Source organism: Malus domestica, chromosome 03 (genome assembly GCF_042453785.1).
Source record: "Malus domestica chromosome 03, GDT2T_hap1".
In the NCBI taxonomy this organism is placed as follows: Eukaryota; Viridiplantae; Streptophyta; class Magnoliopsida; order Rosales; family Rosaceae; genus Malus; species Malus domestica.
The window spans coordinates 10,912,002-10,937,747 of record NC_091663.1 but is presented as its reverse complement, the minus strand read 5'-3'; the positions used below and the strand labels follow the sequence as shown (position 1 = coordinate 10,937,747).

Genomic DNA, 25,746 nt, shown 5'->3' with positions numbered 1-25,746 from the left:
AGAGTATAAGGCCGACTGAAGAATTTGAGGGTCAAAACAAGTCCATCAAATCTAGAGTACGTTCCACCCTGCTGATATGGGATACTTTTGCTTTTGACAGAGTAATGGATGTATCGGCACGTGTGCTGTTACGCTTGTCTCCACATGCTTCCTTGTATCCTTCGCACTTGCCCTATCTGTTCCTCAAGCAGATGCGGAATCTTCCCTGGAAACATAAGATGTTGAAGATGAGTACTCGAGAGCAATGCCAGGTAAGTAATCAGGTAAGGGGTTCCAGGCAGTCAGTTCCTGGCTGGAAGCTTGATTCCAAGTGCTGACTGATTGCTCTCTTTCTCCTTGTCTTGCAGGTAAAAACAAGGTCAAAAGAAAAAACAGGGAAAAAGCATGATATGGGATACTCTTGCTTTTAACCCTGATGATATGAGATATTCTTGCTCTAGTATAGCTTGTTTGCAGAGGTATTATCGGGGGGAAAGAAAGCTGAATATTTCGAAAGGCTTTGTTGGGAGTGCCCTCTCAGATATGATGAAGGGTTGAGCATTTTTGCAGGTCTGCCTGTCCGTTGGGGATGGAGGTCGACATATATAGGAGTCTCCCTAACAACAAGTAGTAATGCTATTCCTTTACCCTGCTTGGTCATAGCACGGTAGTGGGAGCTGCCAGTTTCACATGTTTTAACTCTGTCAGAGCACTTTGAAAAAGTGGTCTGTGGTATCTGTTTCTCGAGATTCGGAGAACGATGCCTCTTCGATTTTTGAGAAAGCAATCATGTTGGGGGTCTGACTCTCGAGATTCGGAGAGCAGTGTCTCTTCGATTTTTGAGGAAGTAATCATGTTGGGAGTCTGGCTCTCGAGATTCGGAGGGCGGTGCCTCTTCGATTTTGGAGCAAGCAATCTTGTTGGGAGTGTTGTCTCGAATGTGAGTAAAGGTTGGGCATGTTTGCTAGTCTACCTTGCCACGAAGCACAGAGGTTGACATACATGGACTTTCCAATTATCCAGCAGTGGTACTGTTCCTTTACCCTTGTGGGTAATAATATGGTAGCTAGACCTTCAAAATTTATGGGTCTAAACTTTGTTAGTGCTGTTTCTTTGCTATTCTTTTACCCTTCTTGGTCAGAGCGATGTAGTGGGAGCTGCAAGCTTCACGTGCTCAACTTTGGCAGAGAACTTTGGCAAAGTTATCTGTGGTACCCATGAGCTATTGTTGCGTGTGGGAAGTGGGTGATTGAACAGTAAGATTCATGTGTTTTCTACTTACCCAGAAGTCTTTGACAGAATGCCCATAATTTCCGCAAAGCTGAGTGTGCGTGTGACAGGTGCTGACAAGGCTGGAAAAGTAGGTGCCTCTTCGATTTCTGAGATCGGCCCTCGTGGTCTCTAGGGAGCCCAGCTTTTGAGAAAGCGAGCGCCTCTTCGATTTCTGAGATCGGCCTTCGTGGTCTTTGAGCAGCCCAACTTTTGAGAAAGCAAACGGCTCTTCGATTTCTGAGATCAACCCTCGTGATCTCTAAGCAGCCCAGCTTTTGAGAAAGCAAACGCCTCTTCGATTTCTGAGCAGGCGCCTCTTTGATTTCTGAAGCTCCGTCGAGTGCAGATTTTTATAGGGGCTGGCATTAAGTTCCAAAGCACACTTGAATCTCCACCAGTAGAAGCTTCATTCTTGCACTTCTAAGATCTTGATTTGTCTGACCTCTTCTCTCTTCAACACCTTTGAAAATGTCTGGCCCCTCCGACCGTCGTTTTGACTTGAACCTTGTTGAAGAGGCAGCCCCGCCTTCTCCAGACAACATATGGCGCCCATCCTTCGTCTCCCCAACTGGTCCTCTTACCGTTGGGGATTCCGTGATGAAGAATGATATGACCGCTGCGGTGGTGGCCAGGAACCTTCTCACTCCCAAAGATAACAGACTACTTTCCAAACGGTCTGATGAGTTAGCTGTTAAGGATTCGCTGGCTCTCAGTGTTCAGTGTGCAGGTTCTGTGTCTAATATGGCACAACGCCTATTTGCTCGAACCCGCCAAGTTGAATCATTGGCGGCTGAAGTGATGAGTCTCAAACAGGAGATTAGAGGGCTCAAGCATGAGAATAAACAGTTGCACCGGCTCGCACATGACTATGCTACAAACATGAAAAGGAAGCTTGACCAGATGAAGGAAACTGATGGTCAGGTTTTACTTGATCATCAGAGATTTGTGGGTTTGTTCCAAAGGCATTTATTGCCTTCGTCTTCTGGGGCTGTACCGCGTAATGAAGCTCCAAATGATCAACCTCTGATGCCTCCTCCTTCTAGGGTTCTGTCCAGTACTGAGGCTCCAAATGATCCCCCTCCGGTGCCTTCTCTTTCTGGGGCTCTACCGACTGCTGAGACTTCTCCTAAGCAACCTTTGTGAAGGCTCCCTCTTGTGTGTTTATTTTGACTCATGTATATGTACATATTTGTAGCTTATCGGGGATATCAATAAATAAGCTTTCCTTCATTTCAACGTATTGTGTTAAATACACCAAAGCCTTCTTCGCTAAGTTCTTTGAATTTTCTTTTGTTGAAGCTTGTATGTTGAAGCTTTCTGAGTGGAGCATGTAGGTTGGGGTAGTGTTCCCTTAATTTCCCGAGTGAGGAAAACTTCTTGGTTGGAGACTTGGAAAATCCAAGTCACTGAGTGGGATCGGCTATATGAATCTTAGAACGCCATTGTGCTCGATCCTGTGTCATGTCCTTCGTTAGATCCAAGTACTCTAAGTCTTTTCTTAGAGTCTCTTCCAAAGTTTTCCTAGGTCTTCCTCTACCCCTTCGGCCCTGAACCTCTGTCCCATAGTCGCATCTTCTAATCGGAGCGTCAGTAGGCCTTCTTTGCACATGTCCAAACCACCGTAACCGATTTTCTCTCATCTTTCCTTCAATTTCGGCTACTCCTACTTTACCCCGGATATCCTCATTCCTAATCTTATCCTTTCTCGTGTGCCCACACATCCAACGAAGCATCCTCATCTCCGCTACACCCATTTTGTGTACGTGTTGATGTTTCACCGCCCAACATTCTGTGCCATACAGCATTGCCGGCCTTATTGCCGTCCTATACAATTTTCCCTTGAGCTTCAGTGGCATACGGCGGTCACACAACACGCCGGATGCACTCTTCCACTTCATCCATCCAGCTTGTATTCTATGGTTGAGATCTCCATCTAATTCTCCGTTCTTTTGCAAGATAGATCCTAGGTAACGAAAACGGTCGCTCTTTGGTATTTCTTGATCTCCGATCCTCACCCCTAACTCGTTTTGGCCTCCATTTGCACTGAACTTGCACTCCATATATTCTGTCTTTGATCGGCTGAGGCGAAGACCTTTAGATTCCAACACTTCTCTCCAAAGGTTAAGCTTTGCATTTACCCCTTCCTGAGTTTCATCTATCAACACTATATCGTCTGCGAAAATTACTCCATCCAAGGGAACAATTAACTAGTTTTATCCAGACACTTTAATTTACACCACACCAAATTTAACCACTACAACAATATAGTTAGAGAATGAACTAAAAAACTTACATGCCATATAGCAATAGCAAGCTAAACAGCTTGGAAAAACACCAAAGGTCAACACCACAAGCAAATGTAAATATTTAGAGCTTAGTGAAATCTAAACCATAATTGCTTTACCAAAGAAACCTTGTATTTTTTACTGTGTATTATGGTTGATATTCATAGCCTAGCAAAACGTAAATTATAAGGTTTCTTTAGTGAATCAGTATGAAAGTAGGAGTAGATTCGTCATGGTGATTTCAAAATGCATAGCAAACTGCTTGAATGAAAGTAGTTGCTCTTAAATTGATAGCCTAGTCAAATGTAAATAATAATTGATTTACCAAAGAAACCTTATGTTATTTACTATGAATTATGGTTGGTATCCACGGCTTAGTGTGGATAGCAAACTACTTGAATGAAAGTAGTTGCTGTTAAATTGACAGCCTAGTCAAATGTAAATCATAATTGATTTACCAAAGAAACCTTTTGTTTTTTACTATGAATTATGGTTGGTATCCACGGCCTAGTGAAATCTAAATGATAAAATTTATTTGGTGAATCAATATGGTGATTTTATATGAAAGTAGATATAGATTAGTCACGGTGCTTTCAAAATTGATAGCAAACATCCATTCATTTGAATGAAAGTAGCGTTGTTAGATTCACAGCCTAGTCAAATCTAAACCATAATTGATTCACCAAAGAACCTTATCTTTTCTACTCTGAATTATGGTTCATATTCACAGCCAAGTGAAATCCAAACCATAATATTTCTTTGGTCAATCAATACGGTCAATCAATATGAAAGCAGGTGTAGATTAGTCATGTTGATTTCAAAATCGATAGCGAACGACCATTCATTCGAATAAAAGTAGTTGCTGTTAAATTGCAGTAGGAAAAACAATTGATTTAATAGTGTTCTTATTTGGTTATAAACAAAAACACCACCATCATCACTTTAATAACAACACTTGATATAGTATATATAAGACTTATATAGTGTGATATATTAACAGATATCATAGTACATTTTCTAAACAGAAGCAAAACCAAGTAGCCAAAAAAAAAAAAAAATTAAATTCAAGTGAACACTAAAACATATGATATAATGCCCAGATAAATTGATAAAAGGAAAAATTAAAAAAACTTAATACCTGACAAAAGAAAGCTAGAACTCAAGCTGCAAATCCTCAAGACTGAACTTGTTTCCAAAAAAAAAAAAACTAAATTAAAAATGCATGCTCTAATGAAAGAACATCATAGTTAGCAAAACAACATCGCAATTGCAGAGGAAAAACAAAAGCTCCAAAGCAAAACAAAATCAAAAGCAAAAAGCACAACAAAAATGAGGACTAAACTTACAAAACCAGATTGAGGACCAAACTTACGAACCTAGATTTGCAAGCAGCAATACAAAAAGATGAGAAAAAGTAGAAGTCGAAAGAAAAAAAAAAAGAAGGAAAATATGACAGCAAACATGCATGAAAGAAAAGAGAAATAAAAGAGAAGAGCTTGCAAACCCAGATTTGCAAGCAGCAATACAAAGAGGGGAGAAAAAGCAGAAGTCGGAACAAAAAAGAAAGAGAAATGAGAGAGCAAACGTGCGGGAAAGAAAAAAAGAATAAAAAAGAAGAGCTGAAAAGCCAAATGCAAGGAATGATCAACACGTGGCATAATGTAAACCAAAATCAACAAAAACATGCTTCCAGCATCACCAACAGGCGGGAACAAAAAGAAGAAGAGGGCAAAAGGGCCAAATTACTGTACAACTTGGAAAAACACCAGAAAACATGAAGAAAACAAAAGGTGAAATAGGAAGCCCACTGTTAATGAACAGTAATCATCCACGGGGTTTTGGAAGGGAATAATTTGTATTATAGCCAAATTTTATTTGTATATTTTATTAGTAAAATTTCCGGAGACCTTTTATCGGCGAATGAGCTAGGTGGGTCTGGGTCTTCTGCAATGAGGGCAACCATGAAAAATACACAATTCTTACGTCTTGGGTCACAAAGTATGACTTGATCCAAAGAAATTGGTTGGGCTTGGTATTTTTCCTTAAAAATTATATTTCACTTGGTCCTAATGTACCCAATAAATTGGTGTTTAGAGGGGGGATTGGATCCTTTCCAAATTCCTTTTGTCCGAATCCTCCGGATCCTCCCCCAACACCTTTCTTCTTCTTTTTCCTATGTGGTTTTGCTGCTGCTTCTTCCTCTTCAGTTCTTCTTCCTTCTCTGCAATCCTGCTGCTTCTTCCTCTTCTGTTGCTGTCAGCACACGGGTGATGGTCTTTTGACCGTTCGATTTGCGGTTGAACGGACAAGATTGATGCATCCGGAGGATCCTGAGAAAAGGATTCGGAGAGGATCATGTTTCGTTTAGAGGATCTCAATAGCAGAGCTATATGAGCAAGGACGGAGCTAGAAATGTTTTTGACTGGGGGCATCTTAAAACAACCAAGTAAAATAATAGGTGTTAAGTTGTTGAGGGTTATGTACAATGAAAAATCTCTAAATTAAAAAGTTAAAATTTAAATTGTAATGCCACAAACGAATGGATGAAGTAAATTCATATAAAATACTTTGCAGAGTAAAATTTTTATATCAAGTTATAATACTTCATCGGTTGAATACAATCTATTTATGAAATCCCCAGTTCAATTAAGTTTGATTTAAGTTAGAAAACGTGGAATATTTGAAACCAAAATCAAAAATTTAATTGTTGTTTTAATTGTCATGATAACTTTTTTCATGGTACAAAAATCTGAGTGGGGGCAGATGCCCCCTCTGGACCTTAAGTAGCTCCGCCCTTGTATATGAGGCTTTTTGACTACTTTAATATAAAAATTGCAAAAAAAAAAAAAAGTCCGACATGCTAGCTAAATGACTGGCTATCTTATCTTTATGAATAGTAACTAGCAAGATTTAGTTAGGAGAAGAGATAAAGTTAAATTTTTGATAAACAGCATAAACTATAAAATTGCATTGTTTGTGAGCTTCAAGATTTAGTTAATATGGTTGAAAGTGATGGCTAACTAAATTAACATTTGAGGGTACCTGCCTAGCTACCATAAATAAATTTAACTAGTATTTTTGGGGATGCTCGGTGCACATAGATTTCCTCTAACGGGTCTTTAATAAAAGCCCCAAAAATTTAACAACGGCAAAGTCCGGCCCACTGATTAACCAACACGGCAAGCCAGAACGCAGCGTTTGAGGAGAAGAAGGACAAACGAAAAGGCTCCAAGTAGCAGCGAACACACAGTAGCGCACGGGAACAGAAGAGAAGGACAGGGAGTTTCGACTGCCGCCGCAAATGGCCGGGAAAGGTGGAGCAACCTCAAGCACTTACGCGCCGTCTCCGACGACCCAGAAGACCAAATCTCTAATTTTTGGAAACAACGACGTCGATTGGGTCCGCTCCGACGGCCGTGAATTCCACCAATGCCGACCTGCCTGTAAGACCTTTTCTTTCTTCCCATTTTTTCGCATAAATTTCATTCCTTTACACTTGTTCTTATTTTTGTGGATGATTTTCATCGATTCTCTGTTGTGGGTTGTTGTTGTTTTATTGCTTCTGCATGTCTAAATATGGAGTTCTTGAATTGGTTAATCAGTTCAAGTGGGATTTTGATTTTTGTTTGTATAGCGTAATGTATGTAAAGAACTGTGCTTAATGACTGTGTTTTAGTTTGGTTTGAGTTGAATCAATCTGTAAAAAATAGTCTTTCTTTCGACTGCTCGATTTAGTTGGGATTTTGTTACTCTGTTGTATTGATTGGCTGTGATCTCCATTTGCGTTAATCCTTTTACGGGGTTCAGAAAAAATTTCGGTTCTTTAACTGAATGTGGATGTACAAATGTATGTTGGCTACCTTGAAAGATGAAATTTTTCGATATGTTTGAATTTGATGTAATGTGGGATTGATGTGTGTTTGATCGGCTGACCTACAACAAGCGCATGAGTAGTCTGCCCGAATCATGTGGATTAGGAGAGAAAGAGAAATAGTACTGCTCTAACAAGTTGTTGGTAATTTACAGTTTTCAAGACTGGTGCTGTAAATTGTGCTTCAGGATCAGCTTATGCAGAGTTTGGAAATACCAAGGTCATTGTTTCTGTGTGAGTATATCTGATTTAGAGATTCATACAGTCAATGTTTTTTTACTCTAGTATTCATTTGAGTAAGCGCAGCACCATATGATTTAAAATGCAAAGACAATGAATGGTGTTTGATATTTTATTTGTCTTGGTTGGTTTAGATTTGGACCAAGAGAGAGTAAGAAGGCAATGATGTACAGTGATATAGGACGCTTAAATTGTGATGTTAGCTATACAACTTTTGCTACTCCAGTTCGTGGACAGGTATATGACTTTGTTTTAATGTTTCTTCTGGTCCTTTTTTTTTAACCACTCTCTTTGAAACCTTTGTTACTAATATTTGAACACCAAATTTTTTAGGGGTCGGACCACAAAGAATTTTCTTCTATGCTTCATAAAGCTTTAGAGGGTGCAATAATATTGGACACTTTCCCGAAGACTACTGTGGATGTTTTTGCATTGGTGTTAGAATCTGGGGGCAGTAAGTTTTCAATTGGTTTTTAACATATAAACTCATGTTCTTTCTGCCATTGTACGTCTAGGTTGAGGAAAAAATGTATGTAGAAAAGGAATGAGGAACAGAAAGGACAGAGAAGAGAATTTCTAGTGGAACGAATAAGATTATACTCCACCTAAATGTATATGTTTGTGTTGAATGTTTATGTATATGTCAATGTATAACATGTAAACTTCTGAATGAGTGTGTACTGTTTTTCACTTTAAATTTCTCCAACATACAAGAATCTGATAAGACATGTAAATACGAAGGTGCTTCCATGGCTTGTGGTGTTCAGTGTTGACAGACCCTTTCCTGTTATTCCTTGGGGCTCAATTTTGGCACACTATGGTTTTTGCTTGGGAAAAGAAAAGTAATTGCTTGATAATTACCTCTTACTTAGCTCACAGACTGACATGTAATAAGTTGCAGAGCTTTCTTTGTGCTTGTATGAGTTTGCTTGTGTAATTATGATGTATACTTGATCATAAGCAATTATAGTAATAGAGAAGTAATGATGATTTTTATGTTGTAATATCATCTGCATCTCTGCCAGTCATTTGGGATTAAAATCTAGAAATAACGATGATTTTTATGTTGTACTTGTATCCTCGGTGCATCTTTGCCACTGATCATTTGACTTTGACTTCATTTGTGCCATTCAGTTTGTTGTGCATGGTTATAAGCTTTCACTTTGGTTGCAGGTGATTTTCCTGTAATCATATCATGTGCTAGCCTTGCCCTAGCAGATGCCGGGATAATGATGTATGACCTTGTTGCTTCAGTTTCTGTGGTATGCATCTAGCCCAGACTTGCGGCCTTCTCTACTTTTTCTTCATAATCGAGTTTAAATCAAAGATTTTGGTGCTGAATCTCTTACCCTGTTCAATGTATCTTTTACTTTTTTTTTCTTTTACTATTGCGCAAACATCATAGTTATGCACAAATTGCCCGGTACAGATTACAGAATATGTAAGAATTGAGACTCGTAAAACTTGAGCACATGGCACAGTAGTGAACATAAATCTGATCCTTGATCATCATTTTGTATTTATTCTGTTCTTTTGGCTAGTCCACTAAATAGCAAGATTACTTCTCTGTTTTCTCATTTTCTTTATATTCACATAGTATAGTACTGTGAGTATTTGTTTCAGAGAAGAATTCTTATGATTTATATTTAGGGAACTTTAACGAAAAGCACCCGGTACTGTTCACTTTAACGAAAAACCACATTTTCACACTAAAAAGTCAATCCTGGTACTATTCACTTTACCCTTTATTTTGTCCTTATCATTAAAACTCAAAGTTTTCAAGCCCTTTTCATTAGTTTTCCTTTATATTTATGGCTCTTTCTGCTTAAATATTGAATTGGCATTTCTTATGCATCCATGTGCACATGCATAAGAGATCTGTCACTTTGCTAGATATCTAACATACTAAATTGCTGGTCAGTATATACCATGGCTTTAGTAAACATTAATTTCTTGGTTTCTTGGAAGATTTTTCTTCTTTCTGGTACTGCTTGGTTTGAAGTCTGCTAAACTGATTCTCCTTACGCTCATGCGTGTAAGAAAAATAATTTTTCCACTAAAATGTTTTTGCCACAGAGGCTGTAAATAGCACATTGTGCTATCAGCTGTCATTTAGCACAAATATATGGAAGTTCAACACGTTTGTCCTTAGATTTACAAATGATTTGTGTGTCGTAGAGACTTCCATATCAAAGTTGTTTCCGTTCTTCAATTTTTTCGTTCACTTACGGTGTTTTATTTGTGGTGTCCAGTCTTGTCTCGGAAAGAACCTTGTCATTGATCCTGTTTTGGAGGAGGAAAGCTACCAAGATGGAAGCTTAATGCTGACTTGTATGCCTTCTCGCTATGAGGTCACCCAACTAACTATCACTGGGGAATGGTCAACCCCAAAACTTAACGAGGTACGACAGATGGCTGATTTATTCTTTGTACTATCATAAGTTGTTTGATCAAAGAATTTTTTATCCTTATTTCTACATGGGAGAATGGTAATAGTAGCAGTAAATATGCATGCAAGGTCATCTTTGAGATCTTGTTTGGTTGGTCGTTGCATGCTACATATGGGATTCGATCCTTATAGTTGATAAAACTCTTATCATTTAAAGTCGAATATGCGGATATGTAACTCCATGACACTTGATTCACTAATATCCTTGGAATACACTAAAATCCGTAGGAAGGTCATTTCGATAGGTCAATCCGAGGGGTGAGAAATCTCTGGTACGGTTTGACAAAGATGGATGTGGCTTATGAGATCCTAACATAGTTTTTGCAAGTAGGGAATGCAAATTTGCCTGGACGCGTGCGCAAAGCTTGCGGAGATCATGAGGGCATGCTTGAAGGGGACTAATTCGACCTTGGAAGAATCATGAGGGCATGCGTGGAAGGACGTAATCGGTTAATTCAACCTTGGAAGAATGGAGGCTTGCAAGGACCTTATTCTACCTTGGAAGGACGATAATTTTGTCAATTGTAATCGTTAGTTTTTCTTGTAAGTTGTAAGGAACAAATTTTGAGTTATTATATAGGAGAAAGATTTGACCCTTAATTATATATCTGTTTCTCTCTTTTCCCTCCAAATTAGGCTTAAATTTTTAGTAAATTAATAAAAAAACCCCTCAAAACATTTTTTGTATTTTTTATTAAACAAACGATATTGTTTACATTAAATGGGTGGACGAGTGGGCGGTTAAGTCTCACAATAGTCTTGCAATAATATGGTTCAAATTTATTTTTGGAGCGAATTGAACTAAAGAATCTCTCATTTACAAGTAAAGAATATTACTAGACCGTACTTTCTTTATCATTAAAGGTATCTTTTCTTATTATTAACGACATTTTTTATATTCAAAACCCTCATGACGTGTGACTCATTTTTTGATTTTGTGTCCTTATGATATAAAAAATGTTTTTAATAATACAAAAAGTTGTCTAAGTATTTTTTGATTAAAAAAAAAAAGATTTGTGAGGAACTTTTTATTAGTTCTCCTTAAATTTTTGGTATTTTCTACTTTAATTGGCAGTCCATGTAGTAGCACGTTCCGATCTTATTAGGCTGTTTTATTTGTGAAACAAAAGTCCGTCGAGAAAATTATCATCCTGCACTCTTCAGACATTCCAAAACCTTTATAATTATAACAGCCCAAAGCAAACAAAACCAATATCTGATTGATCGATTGCTTCCTCGTCTCTATTTTTTTTTTTTAACAAACGATATTATATTATTTACGCTAAAAGAGATGGGCGCCCTTAGTATCACAATGAGCTAGCGAGTGAAAATGAATACCACTTGTCAATGCACATTTCCACCATCTTTAGTTTTGACGAAAATGCACCTGCAAGACAACCAACACATTTGATTAAAAACCTAAGCTTCACACGCCCACGAGGTGGGGAGTTAGGCCAATGAATCTCCGATGCCCAAATTAGTTTCTCTGAAATGAGCAAGTGTTTATGACTTTTTAAGGTTGTAAAAGTTTAATGAAATTTGGTAAAATTGAGGATATATATAGGGGAGACGGCCATAGTGTTAGAGTTTTACCCTACACATGGCAGCATCCTATTGGCCAAGATTTATAGAGAAATATTTTCAAGATATTAAATATGAAATAATATTTTGAGATAATAGAGTAAATATTCCTAGTTGATTTAAATAGGGATTACTTACTTGAATAAAGTCAAGCTTCAATTGAGAATGTATTAAAGATAGGATTTGGGTAATTAATCCTTATCTTTAATACTTTGACTTTTCTTTGACAAAGGCGGGTGAGCTGTGAGTAGTCGTATTCAGCTGTAGGGACCTTCAGGGTGTGAACTACCTATGGGAGTATTTGAGAAGCCTGCCCATTTAACGAGAGCAATTTTGTCTTTCTTGGGCAAAAGTCCACGTGTTTCCTCTAGAATTTGTGAGATTATTTTAGGCTCAACACCACTAGACCATAGTATTAAATAGCTTTCTCAACTCTATTTAAATCAACATAAAAATTTAGAGTGCTACTAGACTCAACCCAGTGTCCTATTTTCTCTCCCACATAATAATCTCACATAAAGTAAATGTTATTTCTCCACCCACCATTATTTCCAACCTAATATATTTTATTTTAAATAACTCTAACATGTCTTTAAATACATTAAAATAAATAAATAAGAATGGAAAAATGAAAGAAAATGCATGACCTGGACATTCATCATCTCCTCCAAACCAAGCACATCCTTAACATCATGGCATCCATTTCATAATATATCTTTCTACTAACCCAAATATGCCACCCCGATCTCTTTCCAGATCCACACCCTCTATTTTCACCGAATTCCATATCTATGGTCCAATATTCCCTACCCCCTGGCTGACCCCAATACTCACACCTATCGCCGTCTCACAGAAATCCCGGATCCCAAACCACTCTTCTTCCTACTTTTCTATCAAAGTCGCAGATCTCACCGCCAAGTCTCTTTCTCCTTCTTTGAAGTTTCTCGCTTCCTTCTAGCACACACCCATTCCTTCCTCCAACCTTTATGTTGATTGTAGCCCAAATCTTTCTCAGCCTCTCTTGACCATAGATATCACACCCCACCCCATCCTTATTTATTATTTTAAATTATTTTTTGTTTTTTTGAAAATTTTAGTAATTAATTAAATTAGGGGTTTTAAATTCTTTTTATAAAAGGATAAATATGTCATTAACATTTTATTAAATGGAGGGTGAAAAAATAAGACGTTGGGATGGTAATATCAGCACTCAAAATTTATTACAGATGAGGGTGTTGTGCAAACTAATTTTTATTGCAGAAAATCAATAATTTGGTACAATTATTGTGCAACAATTTAATAAGAAATCGAAGATTTTGGGGTCTGAAAATTATGTGCCAGAAGCAGAAGACAAATATTCAACCGTGCATGATAAAATAAAAAAATTAAATAAAAAAATAAAAAAAACCGTATATGTTTTAATTTATATTGTTTTCAGTGGGTAGGGCACACGTGTGCGGTGAAGATCTCCAATCCTTTGGGGTCCCTTGTAGTTCTGTTCCAGTCTGTTATGATCCAACGGGGCATTCCAACATGAAGGACATGGACACCCAATGAGTAGTTGATTGATTAATGCTAGCACAAGGCTTGTTCTCAATCACCGTAAAAAATGTTCTTTTAGTCATTTGGTGATCAAGAAATGACTACCTTTTGAATTTGATATCAAAACTAAAGAAGTATAAATGAATGGGGCTTTAATGTTTTATTGTCAGTTTTTAGTATGAAATCTAACGGTAAGTAACTATATATTCTTTTTTTTTTTTTGAATGAAAGACTATATCATTAACTTGGGAAACTTACAAAGTGTCTTGGATTAGGAGATCCTGAATAACATTAGGAGGCTCCTCAACCTAAACTACTCTTGTCTCAATGGACAACGCTACCTTTGCCAAACAATGAGCAATACTGTTATTATTCCTAGAAACGAAAATAAACTTAGAAGCAGTAAACAAATATGCAATATAAAGGACATCCCCCTCTAACAAATCCATGGCCGAAGCACGATCCACATAAGTATTAATGATGGAAATTGTTTGGGAGGAGTCACTGTAAACTAAAACCTTCTAATAGCCAAGCTGATGGGCGAGCTCCACACCATGCTGGATGGCAAGCATTTCTGCTTGTAATGCCGATGACACCGTAGGGAGGAAACATGCCGCTAGTAACTATATATTCTTGGTTATAAACAAAATTCGTCACTATATATTTTGATTTGTGTAATGAATAAATCATTACTTGAAAATTAATAATGTCTATGTGCATTGGCGGAGCCAATTAAGGTCCACAAGGGTCATTCGACCATTCTCACAATTTGTAAAATATGTCTTCTTATATACAAGGTTTTAAAAGGCGTTAATCGCTAGTAAGGTGACGGGCTACCTATGAGGTTTTTTTATTTTTTTTTATTTTTATTTTTTATATATAATAATTTTAATTGAATTTTTTATATAACATATTGTTGACCCTAGAAACTACCAAGCCTACGTGGCGCGCAGGCCGAGTATATTCTAAGCTAACTACGTCCTTCGGTGATTGCGGGGCGTGCCAACTCGTCGGCCGAGGCTCGGCCGAGGAGTAAATTTGATGATGCTGCGTTGGGTCGCGCTACTGACTTCTGCGTCTTGCGATTGCGGCCGAGAAAGGAACACGTCTCGGCCTCTTGGGTTCTCGAGCCTGAAGACAAGGCTGCTATTTCTTACAAAGTTCACGAACCGAATTCGGCTTGCAGTGTGCCGAATGTAATAACTGTGACACCTCACCTCGCCGAGAAGGCTAATGAGATGACCTCGACCAACAAGGATTCGAAAACCCTTCTCGACCGAGACTTGGATAGGTAATCGACCGTTCTCGCCGCAGTGCTGTTGATGCCAACGGAAGATACTGCGAGACCGACCGATTCTACGGTGACAGAGCTATCTATGCCGACTTAAGATATCACCGGTTGCTTCCACAGTGCTGTTGATGCCAACGGAAGATGTGTCAGCGAAAAAGGAAAAGAAAAAAAATCTCAAGTTGTGAGAGTTTGCGCAGGGCAATTTTGTATTGATTTGCAGGGGCCCTTTCTGATGCACAGCGTCCCCTATTTATAGTACTGAACTTTGAGTCCGAGTTTAAATCCTACTCGGACTAGGTTTCCCTATCCGGATCATCTCGACCAGTCCTACATCTACTAGGACTATGAACCTAGCCCTTAGCTAAGCTGGATTAGTTTCCTGGATATCCGATCCCGTCGAGACTCCCCATTGCACTAGGATTCGTCCTAACCGCCCTAGGTTTGGACTCCCACGGGTTGACCGATCCATGGTCCTTTTGCCGCCCGGCCTCCTGGGCTGAGAGTGATCCTACCCTCGGCCCAAACTATTATTTTGGGCCCAAACACATATAAATAAAGGTCTACTTATACTTAAAAAAATAGATAATTATATTGGGATATATAAATAACAAATTAGAATGACATATAGATTATAAGATATTACAACATATTGAAACATGAGGGACAAGCATGTAATGAGTGGTCATCCAAGTATTCAACAAGTTTCTTACAATTCATTAAAAAATAAAATGCAAAGTGAAAGTTATCTATTTTGTATTTAAGTGAGAGTCGCGACCTAGGTGGGTGCCTAGGTGGGTGTAGGCGCCCACTCTTCATTTTCAAATGCCTATGGATTAATCAGGACAATAGCCAACTGCCTAACTCCTAGGCGGCGTTAGGAGAGGATTTTTAGAACATTACTTATATGTTATATCCAAGTTTTTTCATATTTGTACAGTAATATTTACCCCTTTAAACATAATCTAATATCATATGTGCTTAAGAATCATAAAACACTTGGGCTTAAAGGTGCATGTCACTCCATTCCTTGCCTTAAATTTTTCAATTTATTCACATGTGTCTTGAATTTGTTTTATTTTTTTCAGTAAATTTTAATCAGCATTTGATACTCTTATTTGGTTATACTTTTATTAAAAAATTTGGTTATACTTAGCATTCATAATAATAATTATTGATGTGTAAGATCCTACATATTATAGTTAAGTTGACCCTCCTTATTAGATATTCAGGCTCCGGTATAATAATTAAGAAGGCAAAATCACATGCAACTTAATTATATAGAGTAAAACTGTTTAAGTACCAAAAATAACAACTTACATAATATCTTTATATACTAATTATGGAATAACTAACACAAGGAATACTTAGTGTTATGAAGCCTGTGTCCCTTTCATATCATATCATATAAAAGAAAGACACCTTGTCTAGCATCTTTTGCATACACAATGCTATATTGCAATACACTACTGAGGATTGAGCAGTGAGCGCCCTTCCCCAAACAGTCAGTTCCCTGTTTCAAGTATTAACTATTAACTAGTAATTCGCCCTTACTTTTAGGCTGTTCATTATGATATGTTATTTGATATTAATATTGTCGGTTTGTTTTATACATTTTGATGATCTTTATATGGTGATTAAGAAAGAGATCAAGTGGTCCCAATTATAATATATGTATGACGAAAATATATTATTAGCAAAGGGTTGATAAATGCATCCAACCCCATGGGGTCGACACAAACAACCTCATAGGGTCGACATATATATGTATTGGGATGTGATATCCACACATCTTTTTTTACTTTTCGTATACTTTTTTGGTTTATGGCTGTCGGATCAGATGAAAAGAAGAAGATCAACGGATATAAATTAACAAGGGATGTGTGAGAAGTAAAAAGAGATGTGGATAGCACACCTGTATGTATTTTATTTTTATTTTACAACTTATCTTGAAGTGTGGAACTTAATGCCTCAATCATGCACAATCTTAACCACTTAAACTATAAGCCGATATTTCTTAATGTGCCTGAATTAGTAGGGTAGGGCCATGTGCTGACATATTTTAATAACGATTTGATGCACCTTATTAGATCAATGTGATGGATTAACTAATTTCATCTATCCCAAGAAAATACACAAATAAGAGCAAACATTAACATAACTTGCTTCATTGTAGGACAAACTGTTTTGTCTCATACTTTTGCAAATTCGTACTTACTGTACTTTCAATGTTCATAGTTCTATATTATAATTTATTGTTGATCTTGATCGATTAATACCAAAATCACAATTGGCCACATTAAAAATTTAAATTAACAAATGCATCTTAATTAGTTACAAATAAAAACAAAAGGGTTAAATACAAAAAACTACTTAACATTTTGGGGTGATTCCAAATTAGTCTTAACCTTTTAAAGCATTCCAAATAACTACTTAAAATTTTGAAATTAGACATCTGGTAGGACACGAGGACTTTACCAACATTGAGTGGTGATGCTACTAGCATTAAATGATGAGGTGGCCAAATACTAACGTTGGTTTTCATAAATCAACGTCTTTAGAGTTCTAATCTCCCAAATTGACCTAGTTTATCCAAGTTAAACAATAAATTTGCTTAGCTAAATGACGTCAGTTTAGAGATTCAAATCTCCATAGATGGCTTGAGAATTAAACACGCTTAATATTTGTCCATGTCATTACTGAATGCTAATGAACCTAAAAGATGTACATTTTTCAAAAGGTAGTTATTTGAACCAATTTAGAATCACTCATAAAAGATTAGAGTACCCGGACTTATACCAAACAAAAGCATGTTTAATTCCTATGTTCGGTGGTAAGGTGCAGGGCCTTCAACTACATGCCAGCCTGTGGGAGGGGTCGAGATCTCGCCGGCTTGTCGGATTAGTCTAGAGTAAATGATCATCCATCATCAAACAAATATTTTCAATTTTTCTAAATTAGCCCGCAGAGTTGTTTGAATTTGTGTATATGTACCACTGGCATGACGTGGACAAGTTGTAAGCTGCCGTGATAGCCTAACCTAAATGGCATCGATCGATTTATACTTTGTGACTTAAGAAGCTAAAAGACGAGTACAAAATTTATTTCAAAACTTTATTCTAATTCAAATCAAGTTGTATGGCCTGCATGCATGGATGTGATAAGTTTTGTATTTCCTGGAAAATGGAGACATGCTTTTGATGGAAGTTTTTGTTTTTTTGGGTCATAATATAATACAACTTTAAAAAATTGAGCATAAATCGACAAGTGTCCCAACAAAAAATGAAGCGTGTGATGGTCTGTAAATTTAGATGTCGTAAGTTCGTAACCTTCATGCACGCATATCTTAATTAGTTACATGGAACAGGTCAAAACATTAAAAAAGGATTCAAACTTGAGTTCACATGAATGATGAAGCACACTATTGTGGTCAATTATTCACTCAAGAAGTAATCGGGACAGTTTTTCTCAATACTTACTCGTTATTTTTGGGCTTTATGTTTAAAAATTAATAGAATCCGACTCCGTTTCATTCTATACTATTAATGGACGACAATTTCATGTGTAGTAAAGTACGTACGTATTTGCGCTCCCAACGAAACCCAAATGCACTTCTCCTTCCATAGGGTCAATCTTATTTTCTTTAACTAGTTGAACTTGAGATACAATATCTTTTGATCACTTTGTGAAGAGGATGAAGAGGATCACAACTGAAGCTGCCGTCCAGCAGCCAGAAATACACAAAAAAATAAAAATAAAGCAATACTAATTATACAATATAATTTAATGTGAGAATTTACCAAAAAAAATTTAATAGGAAAACATAACCTAAAAATAAATAGACAAGCAACATAAGAGAGTCGATTTTGGTTGGTGGTTGAACATGTATTGGACGAGAAAAACTTGTATGATACGAGTATACTATCATTGTAACATTTTGTTTTAATGATATAAAATTTTGTGTTAATGTTTCTTCACGTGTCTTTGTATGCTTGCACAAATATCATCGTAGCAATGTACACACACCATACAAATTGCTATAGTAGAGGCCACAGAGCCATTTAAGCCTCTACTTTTTTTCCTCACAAAGGGAAAATCAAGGGCGGACTCTTTGAATTGATTTAGTTCAAAGATTTAGTCCAACTTCTTCGAGTTTTGGTGGTCGCTCTTTCTAGAAAGCCAAATGTCAAGAAGTCAACAAAGGGGTCACCGTCAAGGTTGTCAAGGCGAATCTTATATAATTCGGTGCCGTATGCAATGCTCATTGCTCCGCCAGTCATGTGACAAATATATACAAGAAAATATATAGAAGTGGAGGGTTTTTTTCTCTTTTATGTCAAACAAGTTGGCAATTCGTATTAATATAATCTTGGATAATATTGTGTGTTTTTGAATGCATACATAAACAAATTTTAACAGAGAAATGTTATTGTCACTTTAAATTTTTTATTTTGCACTCTTTATTGGTGTTTTTTTTCTTTTCTAAATAGAGAAAATTTAGAATGCACAATAAGAGTTTTTGAGTGCTAATAATAATTTCCACTATAAGTTAATTTAGATTATACAATTATATATGTTGTAGTCACATCTGTCTCATATTAACAGTTTAATAACATATGAATTCTTTAAAGGAAGCTTTTGAAGGAGGAGATTCCTAATTTTATTTTACTTTATTTATAAAAATTGGGATTAGTTGGTGGGCCCACACCACATTAAACTTTAATGATTTGAATCGTCTATTTTTTAAGTTTCACCTCATAGATCATCCTTACAAAATATTAGCCAAGTCGAAAATATTTGAGGCATCTAATTGGGTTCAAAGAAATTGACAAACACTTTGTTCTTTAAAAAATTTCAACGTCATAATTAAATAGGCAAATAGTTTCGAATTAAATTAATTTTTTGTAAGGATGATCAATGAATCGAGATTTACAAAATAATCAATTTGACTAATTGAAATTCAACGTGAAATTACCGTATAACTAGTCTCAATTTTTACTCAAAAATAGATATCCCCTTATTCAAAGGTCTATTCTCTAAATATAAATTACTCTACTCAATCCAAAGTTCTAAAAGACGCTAGGCGCTAGTTGGAAGGCGGGGCTAGAGCCTAGCGCTTAGGTGGCTAAGTGAGGCTTAGACGGGCGCCTAGGCGGACTAGGTGTATTTGAGTGAATTTATTATATTTCGTGTAAATAAGTGTTTATCTATACTTAAAATATATATAATTCATCATAAACTACAAAATAGAATAACATATATATTATGAAGTATTTGATATAATGAAAACATGGGGAACAAACATATAATGTGTGTTCATTTAAGTATTCAACAAGTTTTACAATTTTTTGAAAAAAAAAAAATGCAAAATGAAAGCTATTTATTTTCTGTCTAAGTGAGTCACAATCTAGTCGGTGCCTAGGCAGGTGTCTCAGTAAGTCTAAGCACCATTTCTTAATTTTGAAACACCTAGCTATTAATCAGAGCGGTGACTAACCGCTTAGCACCTATACGAGAATTTTTAGAACAGTGACTCAATCAAAACTTGAAAAGCAGGCTACAAAACATAGGAAAGACACGTGTCGAGATTCAACAGCATGCATATCTAGCGTGGTCAACTCCTCCTCGGATCTTCAAAAAAAAAAAAAAAAAAGGGTAAAATATAGTAACATCTGATCTGGAACCCTTCCGAAAAAACAGTTAGATTAAAAACAAAACTGAATAAGCAAGGCAATTGAAGCTTCTTCCTGTCTTTTCTCAACCTTCTCTTGATCTCTCTCGTCTTTGGAAAATTTGGACACACTCTTGTGGCTCTCTCTCTCTCCCTGTCTTTCTTATATCCATTGACAATGGAATTATGGAAAAGATATAAACCACTAACAATATTTCTTTATATTTTTGAACCGAATATGCTAATGAAAATTATTACTTTCCTTATATAGGTTAATACTTCAGTCATTTTCTCAAAATTCCAAAAAATATTTTGACGGGAAGAACAACGCCGGGGCTCTTCAAGTACTAAAAACCCAGCATTGCTTTTCTCACCCATATTTTAGACTTTTCCATTTTTTGAGCTTATTTCTAATTATTTTATTTTCACAATATTTTATTTTTGGAGTAATAGCAGTTCGGTTTTGAGCTGAAATCTGTAAGAAACTAGAGAGAGTGATTTCATAGTTTGCTGAAGCTTGGCCATGACAGACATAAAAACTTGTAAGTTTCCCTCTCTCTCTCTCTCTCTCTCTCTCCCCCCCCCCCCCCCCCAAGATTCTTATGGGTTTTAAGTAAAACCCATTTGCCAGATTCCCAGAGTGCTAAACCTGTTGCATTTATTTAATTAATCTTGATTTTCGTGTTGAGTTTTAACTGTAATTATTTATTTCAAATTATTTTGGTTTAGTTTTCTATTTAGTTTTGCAGGTTCAGGGCGCTTTACATTTTTGACTCATTCAATTGCTTCAACACAATATACATACATTAATTATAGGAGGCCTAATAATTTTTATTTTTTATGAATCATAAAATAAACCTTTTCCCCCCTCAATGTGTATACACAAAAATCTTAAGGCAGTCACATGTTTGACTTGCACTTTGGGGGATATAGAGTCTTAACAGCTTCATCTCCAAGTTGACATCTTCCTTATATATTTCACATGTTCACATGATTCCTGGTGAATGAGTATCCATGGTTGCAACATCTTCCCTGTTCTTGTGGCTTTGAGCTAATGCCGCGTCATTTTTCGGCTTTTATTTCGAAGAGCCTATATATTTACATACAGTTGATTCATGGCCTAATATATGTTCGATTATTCGGTGTTGTTTTCCTACAGTCAATTCTGTTAATTGAAGGCAAAGTGGTATTCCTAGAAGATTGCCATGGGTTATGGTAATTCAAAATCTATAAGGTACATCTTTCTTCCGAATTCTGTTTCGATTTCAACCAATATTTAGGTCATCTTAGTTTATGTTACCGTGTTCCAAACGATATTTTACAATTGTGTTTCCGTTTTTGTTATAAGTTTTGTAGTCTAATCATATAGCTTATCATAATAAGCTGGTTTCTAATTTTAAAAATTTGTTTTTATTCACATATGAAATTTGAAATTTTCAGATTTCAAGATGATGTTGAATTAGCAAAGCTACCATCGGTCAATGGAGTTGGTGTGGTTAAGCTCAAGTACAAGATTGATGGGGCACCAGTAGCAGAACCCTGCAGAAAGGAGGTTCCTGGGAGGACGGGAAAATCTTTAAAAGCTAAAGTTCTGTCCAGAGTCTTTTCCGAGGACTATGAGAGAGTGCAGAAGAAAATATTAGATCCTCGAGGACAAACTATTCACCGTTGGAACAATATTTTCTTAGTAACTTGTTTAGTTTCTCTGTTCGTGGACCCTCTATTCTTTTACTTGCCATCGACGAGAGATGAATTCTGCATTAGTATTGGAATCCCACTTGAAGTTGTTCTAACAATTGTTCGATCAGTGGCTGATGTATTTTACATAATTCAAATTTTTATTAACTTTCGTAAAGCTTATATTGCACCTTCCTCTCGTGTATTTGGGAGAGGAGAGCTTGTTATAGAACCTTCAAAGATCGCATTGAGGTACCTACGCCAGGATTTCTGGATAGACCTCATTGCTGCCCTGCCCCTTCCTCAGGTATGTTACTTGAAAACTTCTTGTTCACCATTGAGACAAAGCTAATATGCACTAAATTCAGTTCTAAATTTTCATCTTCTCTCAGGTGCTGATTTGGATCGTAATCCCAACCCTTAGGGGTTCAACAGTGACAAACACAAAAAACTTCCTTCGGTTCATCATAATCTTTCAATACATACCAAGGCTCTTTCTTATATTTCCGCTCTCATCACAAATAGTTAAGGCTACTGGCGTTGTGACAGAAAAAGCATGGGCAGGGGCTGCATATAATCTGATGCTATACATGTTGGCAAGTCATGTAAGTCTAAACAAACCCGTTGTTTCTCTTTCGGAACTTTGAATAAGATAGCTAGTTGTGCATCTACAGCTTGATCACAAATAATACTATAGTCAATGTGTAGACTGAGTGGCTAAGCCTAAGGATTTTCACTGAACCTTATCTTTCTCCATCATATAGAAACACAAAAGAAGGAATAATTACAAACTTAGGTGGTTTTTGCAAAATGTGTTACAGTTAAAAGTATTTCAGAAACATATGGAAATGACAAGTTATTTTCAGTTTTCAGCTGTTATAATTCATGAATGGATTTATTTGACTCTTATTAATCTACGAATTTGAGTTTTTTTCAGTCTAAGACTTGCTTGGTTGGTTGAAACCTGAAACGATCATCTGTCATTGCATATAATGACCAAATTTGAAATTTCTCAATTCCTATTCTCGTATTGAATTAAACTGCCGAGCTCATCTTCCTGACTGTCTAATAGACATTTGACGAATACTCGTTCACACCTTTCTTTTTCATTGAACAATCAAGTATTTAAGGAAAATGTTAACCTACTGTGTGCTGCTGATTTTTTTTTATTTTTCTCTGTGAAAAGGTTTTAGGAGCTTGTTGGTACCTTCTTTCAATTGAGCGGCAAGAATCTTGTTGGAGAAGTGTTTGTGATCTTGAGAAGACATTGTGTAAACCTGATTACTTTGATTGCCGTTGGGCTCAAAACCCTGGCAGGAAGTACTGGTACAAGTCGAGTAATGTCACAAATCTATGTAATCCAGATAACAGCTATTATAAGTTTGGTATGTATGGCGATGCGGTGACATATGATGTTACAACCTCGTCGTTCTTCAACAGATACTTTTACTGTCTCTGGTGGGGTCTAAGAAACCTCAGGTAAGCTGTTTGTTTCTATATCTGTTTGTAATGGGCATTAACACATTTGTGAATAATACTTTTAACATTACCACCTTATGTTCTTTGTAGAATTTTGAGCAACTTATATCTGTAACTTTTTTAAAATCTTCTTCACTGGATGTTTTTGCAAAGGGGCTAACAATGTTTAGTGCAGGTCAAAGCTTAGGCTTGCCTAATTTAAAGTAGATGATTGAGTTATTTTATTTGAAACTTGTGCAGTTCTTTGGGACAAAATCTTTCAACAAGTACTTACATTGGAGAGATAATGTTTGCGATAATCATTGCGACTGTTGGGCTGGTTCTGTTCGCATTGCTGATTGGTAATATGCAAGTAAGTCGTTGGTCAGTGATGTCTCAGTAGGCTTTTACATGTACCTTAAATCTGAGCTTCTAGACAGTCTGGACTTAAATCTGAACTTCTAGACAGTCTGGACTCTGAATTGGCTTGTTACTATGCAACCCATTATATTCTTGGAGTTCTTCTGAAGTTTATATTTCTAAGTTCCGATCACTCTTTCTTTACAATGGCAGACATACCTCCAATCCACAACAGTCAGACTAGAAGAGTGGAGGATTAAGAGAACTGATACAGAACAATGGATGCGTCATAGGCAGCTGCCTCCGGAACTAAGACAGTCTGTACGGAAGTATGATCAATACAAGTGGTTGGCTACTCGAGGAGTTGATGAGGAAACTCTTCTTAAAGGCCTACCTATGGATCTTCGAAGAGACATCAAGCGGCACCTTTGCCTTGACCTTGTTCGTCGGGTAAGTTATTATTATCTTGATAACCAGTAGAACAAATAGGTTTTTATTGATACTACCATGTAATTTTAATTGAAACTATACAAATTTTTGTGTATTCTTTTTTCATTTGGTGAACAGGTTCCTTTGTTTGATCAAATGGATGAAAGGATGCTAGATGCAATATGTGAAAGGCTCAAACCGGCCTTGTGTACTGAGGGCACATTTCTAGTCCGTGAAGGAGACCCTGTCAATGAAATGCTCTTCATAATCCGGGGCAACCTTGATTCTTACACCACGAATGGTGGTCGAACTGGATTCTTCAATTCATGTCGTATTGGTCCAGGTGACTTCTGTGGTGAGGAACTTCTGACATGGGCCTTGGACCCTCGTCCAAGTGTAATCCTGCCATCTTCAACGCGCACAGTCAAATCCATCTCTGAAGTAGAAGCATTTGCTCTAGTAGCAGATGACTTGAAATTCGTAGCATCCCAGTTCAGAAGACTTCACAGCAAGCAACTTAGACACAAGTTCCGGTTCTATTCGCACCAATGGAGATTATGGTCTGCTTGTTTCATACAGGCAGCATGGCGTCGATGTAAGAAAAGAAAGGAAGCAGCCGAACTCAAGGCTAAAGAAAACCACAAAGAAACTGAGCCTGCAAAAACACCACCTGTGTTGGGCTTGGTTACTTACGCAGCAAGGCTTGCTGCAAGTACCAGACGGGGTGCCAATAAGCATTCTGGGTCAGATTCTGGAGTCGTTAGCTCATTGCAGAAGCCAGCGGAACCTGATTTTTCTGTTGACGAGGAATGAATGGAGAATCAATACAATTAGGGGCCTTAAAATAGGTTTGAATGGGTGATCTATGCTGTAAATTACTCTCTCGTACGACATATACAGTCAGATTCAGGAATGCCTTAATGTAATTGTTTAATTATTTGGATGATGTTAAATACACTGCACAAATCAAGAACAAGGAATGAAATTACCAAACAGGTTGAAGAACCAACAGAAGCACAAAAGTATCTTGGGTTGAGTCGCGGACAATATTGCTCTCTTTAAGACGTTTCGCGGCTCTGCCCAAGGGGTGCAAGCAGTCACAATCGCCACATCGTCCCCAGGATAAAACAGCCCAGTATCACTACTAACTAGACCTTTCTTGCACTGACAAAGATCTCAAGCTTTCACTCACTATCTTACTCAATGTTCTCTGAAATACTGTTTTAGTTTTTTGTTATCAGTGTGTCTTTTTTCTCAGAACTAGAACCCTAGTTTTATACTACTTTAGAAATACTAACGTTGAAATGGTTGAGAAGAAAGTGCCCTTCAAAACTGGCCATAAAATCAGGGAGCCTTATCAGATGGTTTAGATAAAACATGTATTCAAAGTAAATCTTTCTGTTGGGAAGGATTCTCCACAAAACTAGGAAACCAACGTAAACCCTAATTGACTAGTTCCACGTTCCAAGTTTTTTAAATAAACATGCAAACCCTAACAATCCCCCACTTGGTTATTTAAACTCAAACATTGAGTAAGTGAAAATAGAGTTGTGCATTAGTGTTGGTGTTTTATCAACTTGAACCAAAACATAGCGACAGTGCTTCAGAATAACATGAGTAACCCATAGTCTTGAACTCAATCTC

At 36.9% G+C, this 25,746-nt stretch overlaps 2 protein-coding genes across 4 annotated transcripts; both read left to right on the top strand.

Moving 5' to 3' along the window:
• The first annotated feature begins 6,663 nt into the window (after positions 1-6,663).
• On the top strand, positions 6,664-10,696 carry LOC103423076 (exosome complex component RRP41-like). The gene is made up of 7 exons (XM_008361147.4): positions 6,664-6,979; positions 7,563-7,641; positions 7,782-7,884; positions 7,981-8,101; positions 8,821-8,909; positions 9,900-10,049; positions 10,428-10,696. The coding sequence occupies exons 1-7, from the start codon at positions 6,838-6,840 to the stop codon at positions 10,518-10,520; spliced, it is 777 nt and encodes a 258-aa protein (XP_008359369.2). The 5' UTR covers positions 6,664-6,837; the 3' UTR covers positions 10,521-10,696.
• Positions 10,697-20,243: 9,547 nt separating this feature from the next.
• LOC103407781 (protein CNGC15b-like) lies at positions 20,244-25,039 on the top strand. Of its 3 annotated transcripts, none has more exons than XM_029099820.2 (8): positions 20,244-20,720; positions 21,338-21,412; positions 21,619-22,162; positions 22,248-22,460; positions 23,042-23,334; positions 23,575-23,686; positions 23,887-24,123; positions 24,241-25,039. In XM_029099820.2, exons 2-8 carry the CDS (start codon positions 21,384-21,386, stop codon positions 24,913-24,915), a joined length of 2,103 nt encoding a protein of 700 aa, XP_028955653.2. In that variant the 5' UTR covers positions 20,244-20,720; positions 21,338-21,383; the 3' UTR covers positions 24,916-25,039. The 3 variants fall into 3 exon arrangements, with proteins under 3 accessions (XP_028955653.2, XP_008344877.3, XP_070675068.1); XM_070818967.1 differs by lacking the exon at positions 20,244-20,720 and adding an exon at positions 21,177-21,195; XM_008346655.4 differs by lacking the exon at positions 20,244-20,720 and having other exon boundaries at positions 21,055-21,412.
• Positions 25,040-25,746: the final 707 nt, after the last annotated feature.

Coding starts and splice junctions, on each gene's coding strand:
- LOC103407781 (XM_029099820.2), top strand. CDS start 21,384: ATGGGTTATGGTAATTCAAAATCTATAAG. Junction 21,413..21,618: donor GGTAATTCAAAATCTATAAG/GTACATCTTTCT, acceptor TGAAATTTTCAG/ATTTCAAGATGATGTTGAAT. Junction 24,124..24,240: donor GCCTTGACCTTGTTCGTCGG/GTAAGTTATTAT, acceptor TTTGGTGAACAG/GTTCCTTTGTTTGATCAAAT.
- LOC103423076 (XM_008361147.4), top strand. CDS start 6,838: ATGGCCGGGAAAGGTGGAGCAACCTCAAGCACTTACGCGCCGTCTCCG. Junction 7,642..7,781: donor ACCAAGGTCATTGTTTCTGT/GTGAGTATATCT, acceptor TGGTTGGTTTAG/ATTTGGACCAAGAGAGAGTA. Junction 8,910..9,899: donor TTGTTGCTTCAGTTTCTGTG/GTATGCATCTAG, acceptor TGTGGTGTCCAG/TCTTGTCTCGGAAAGAACCT.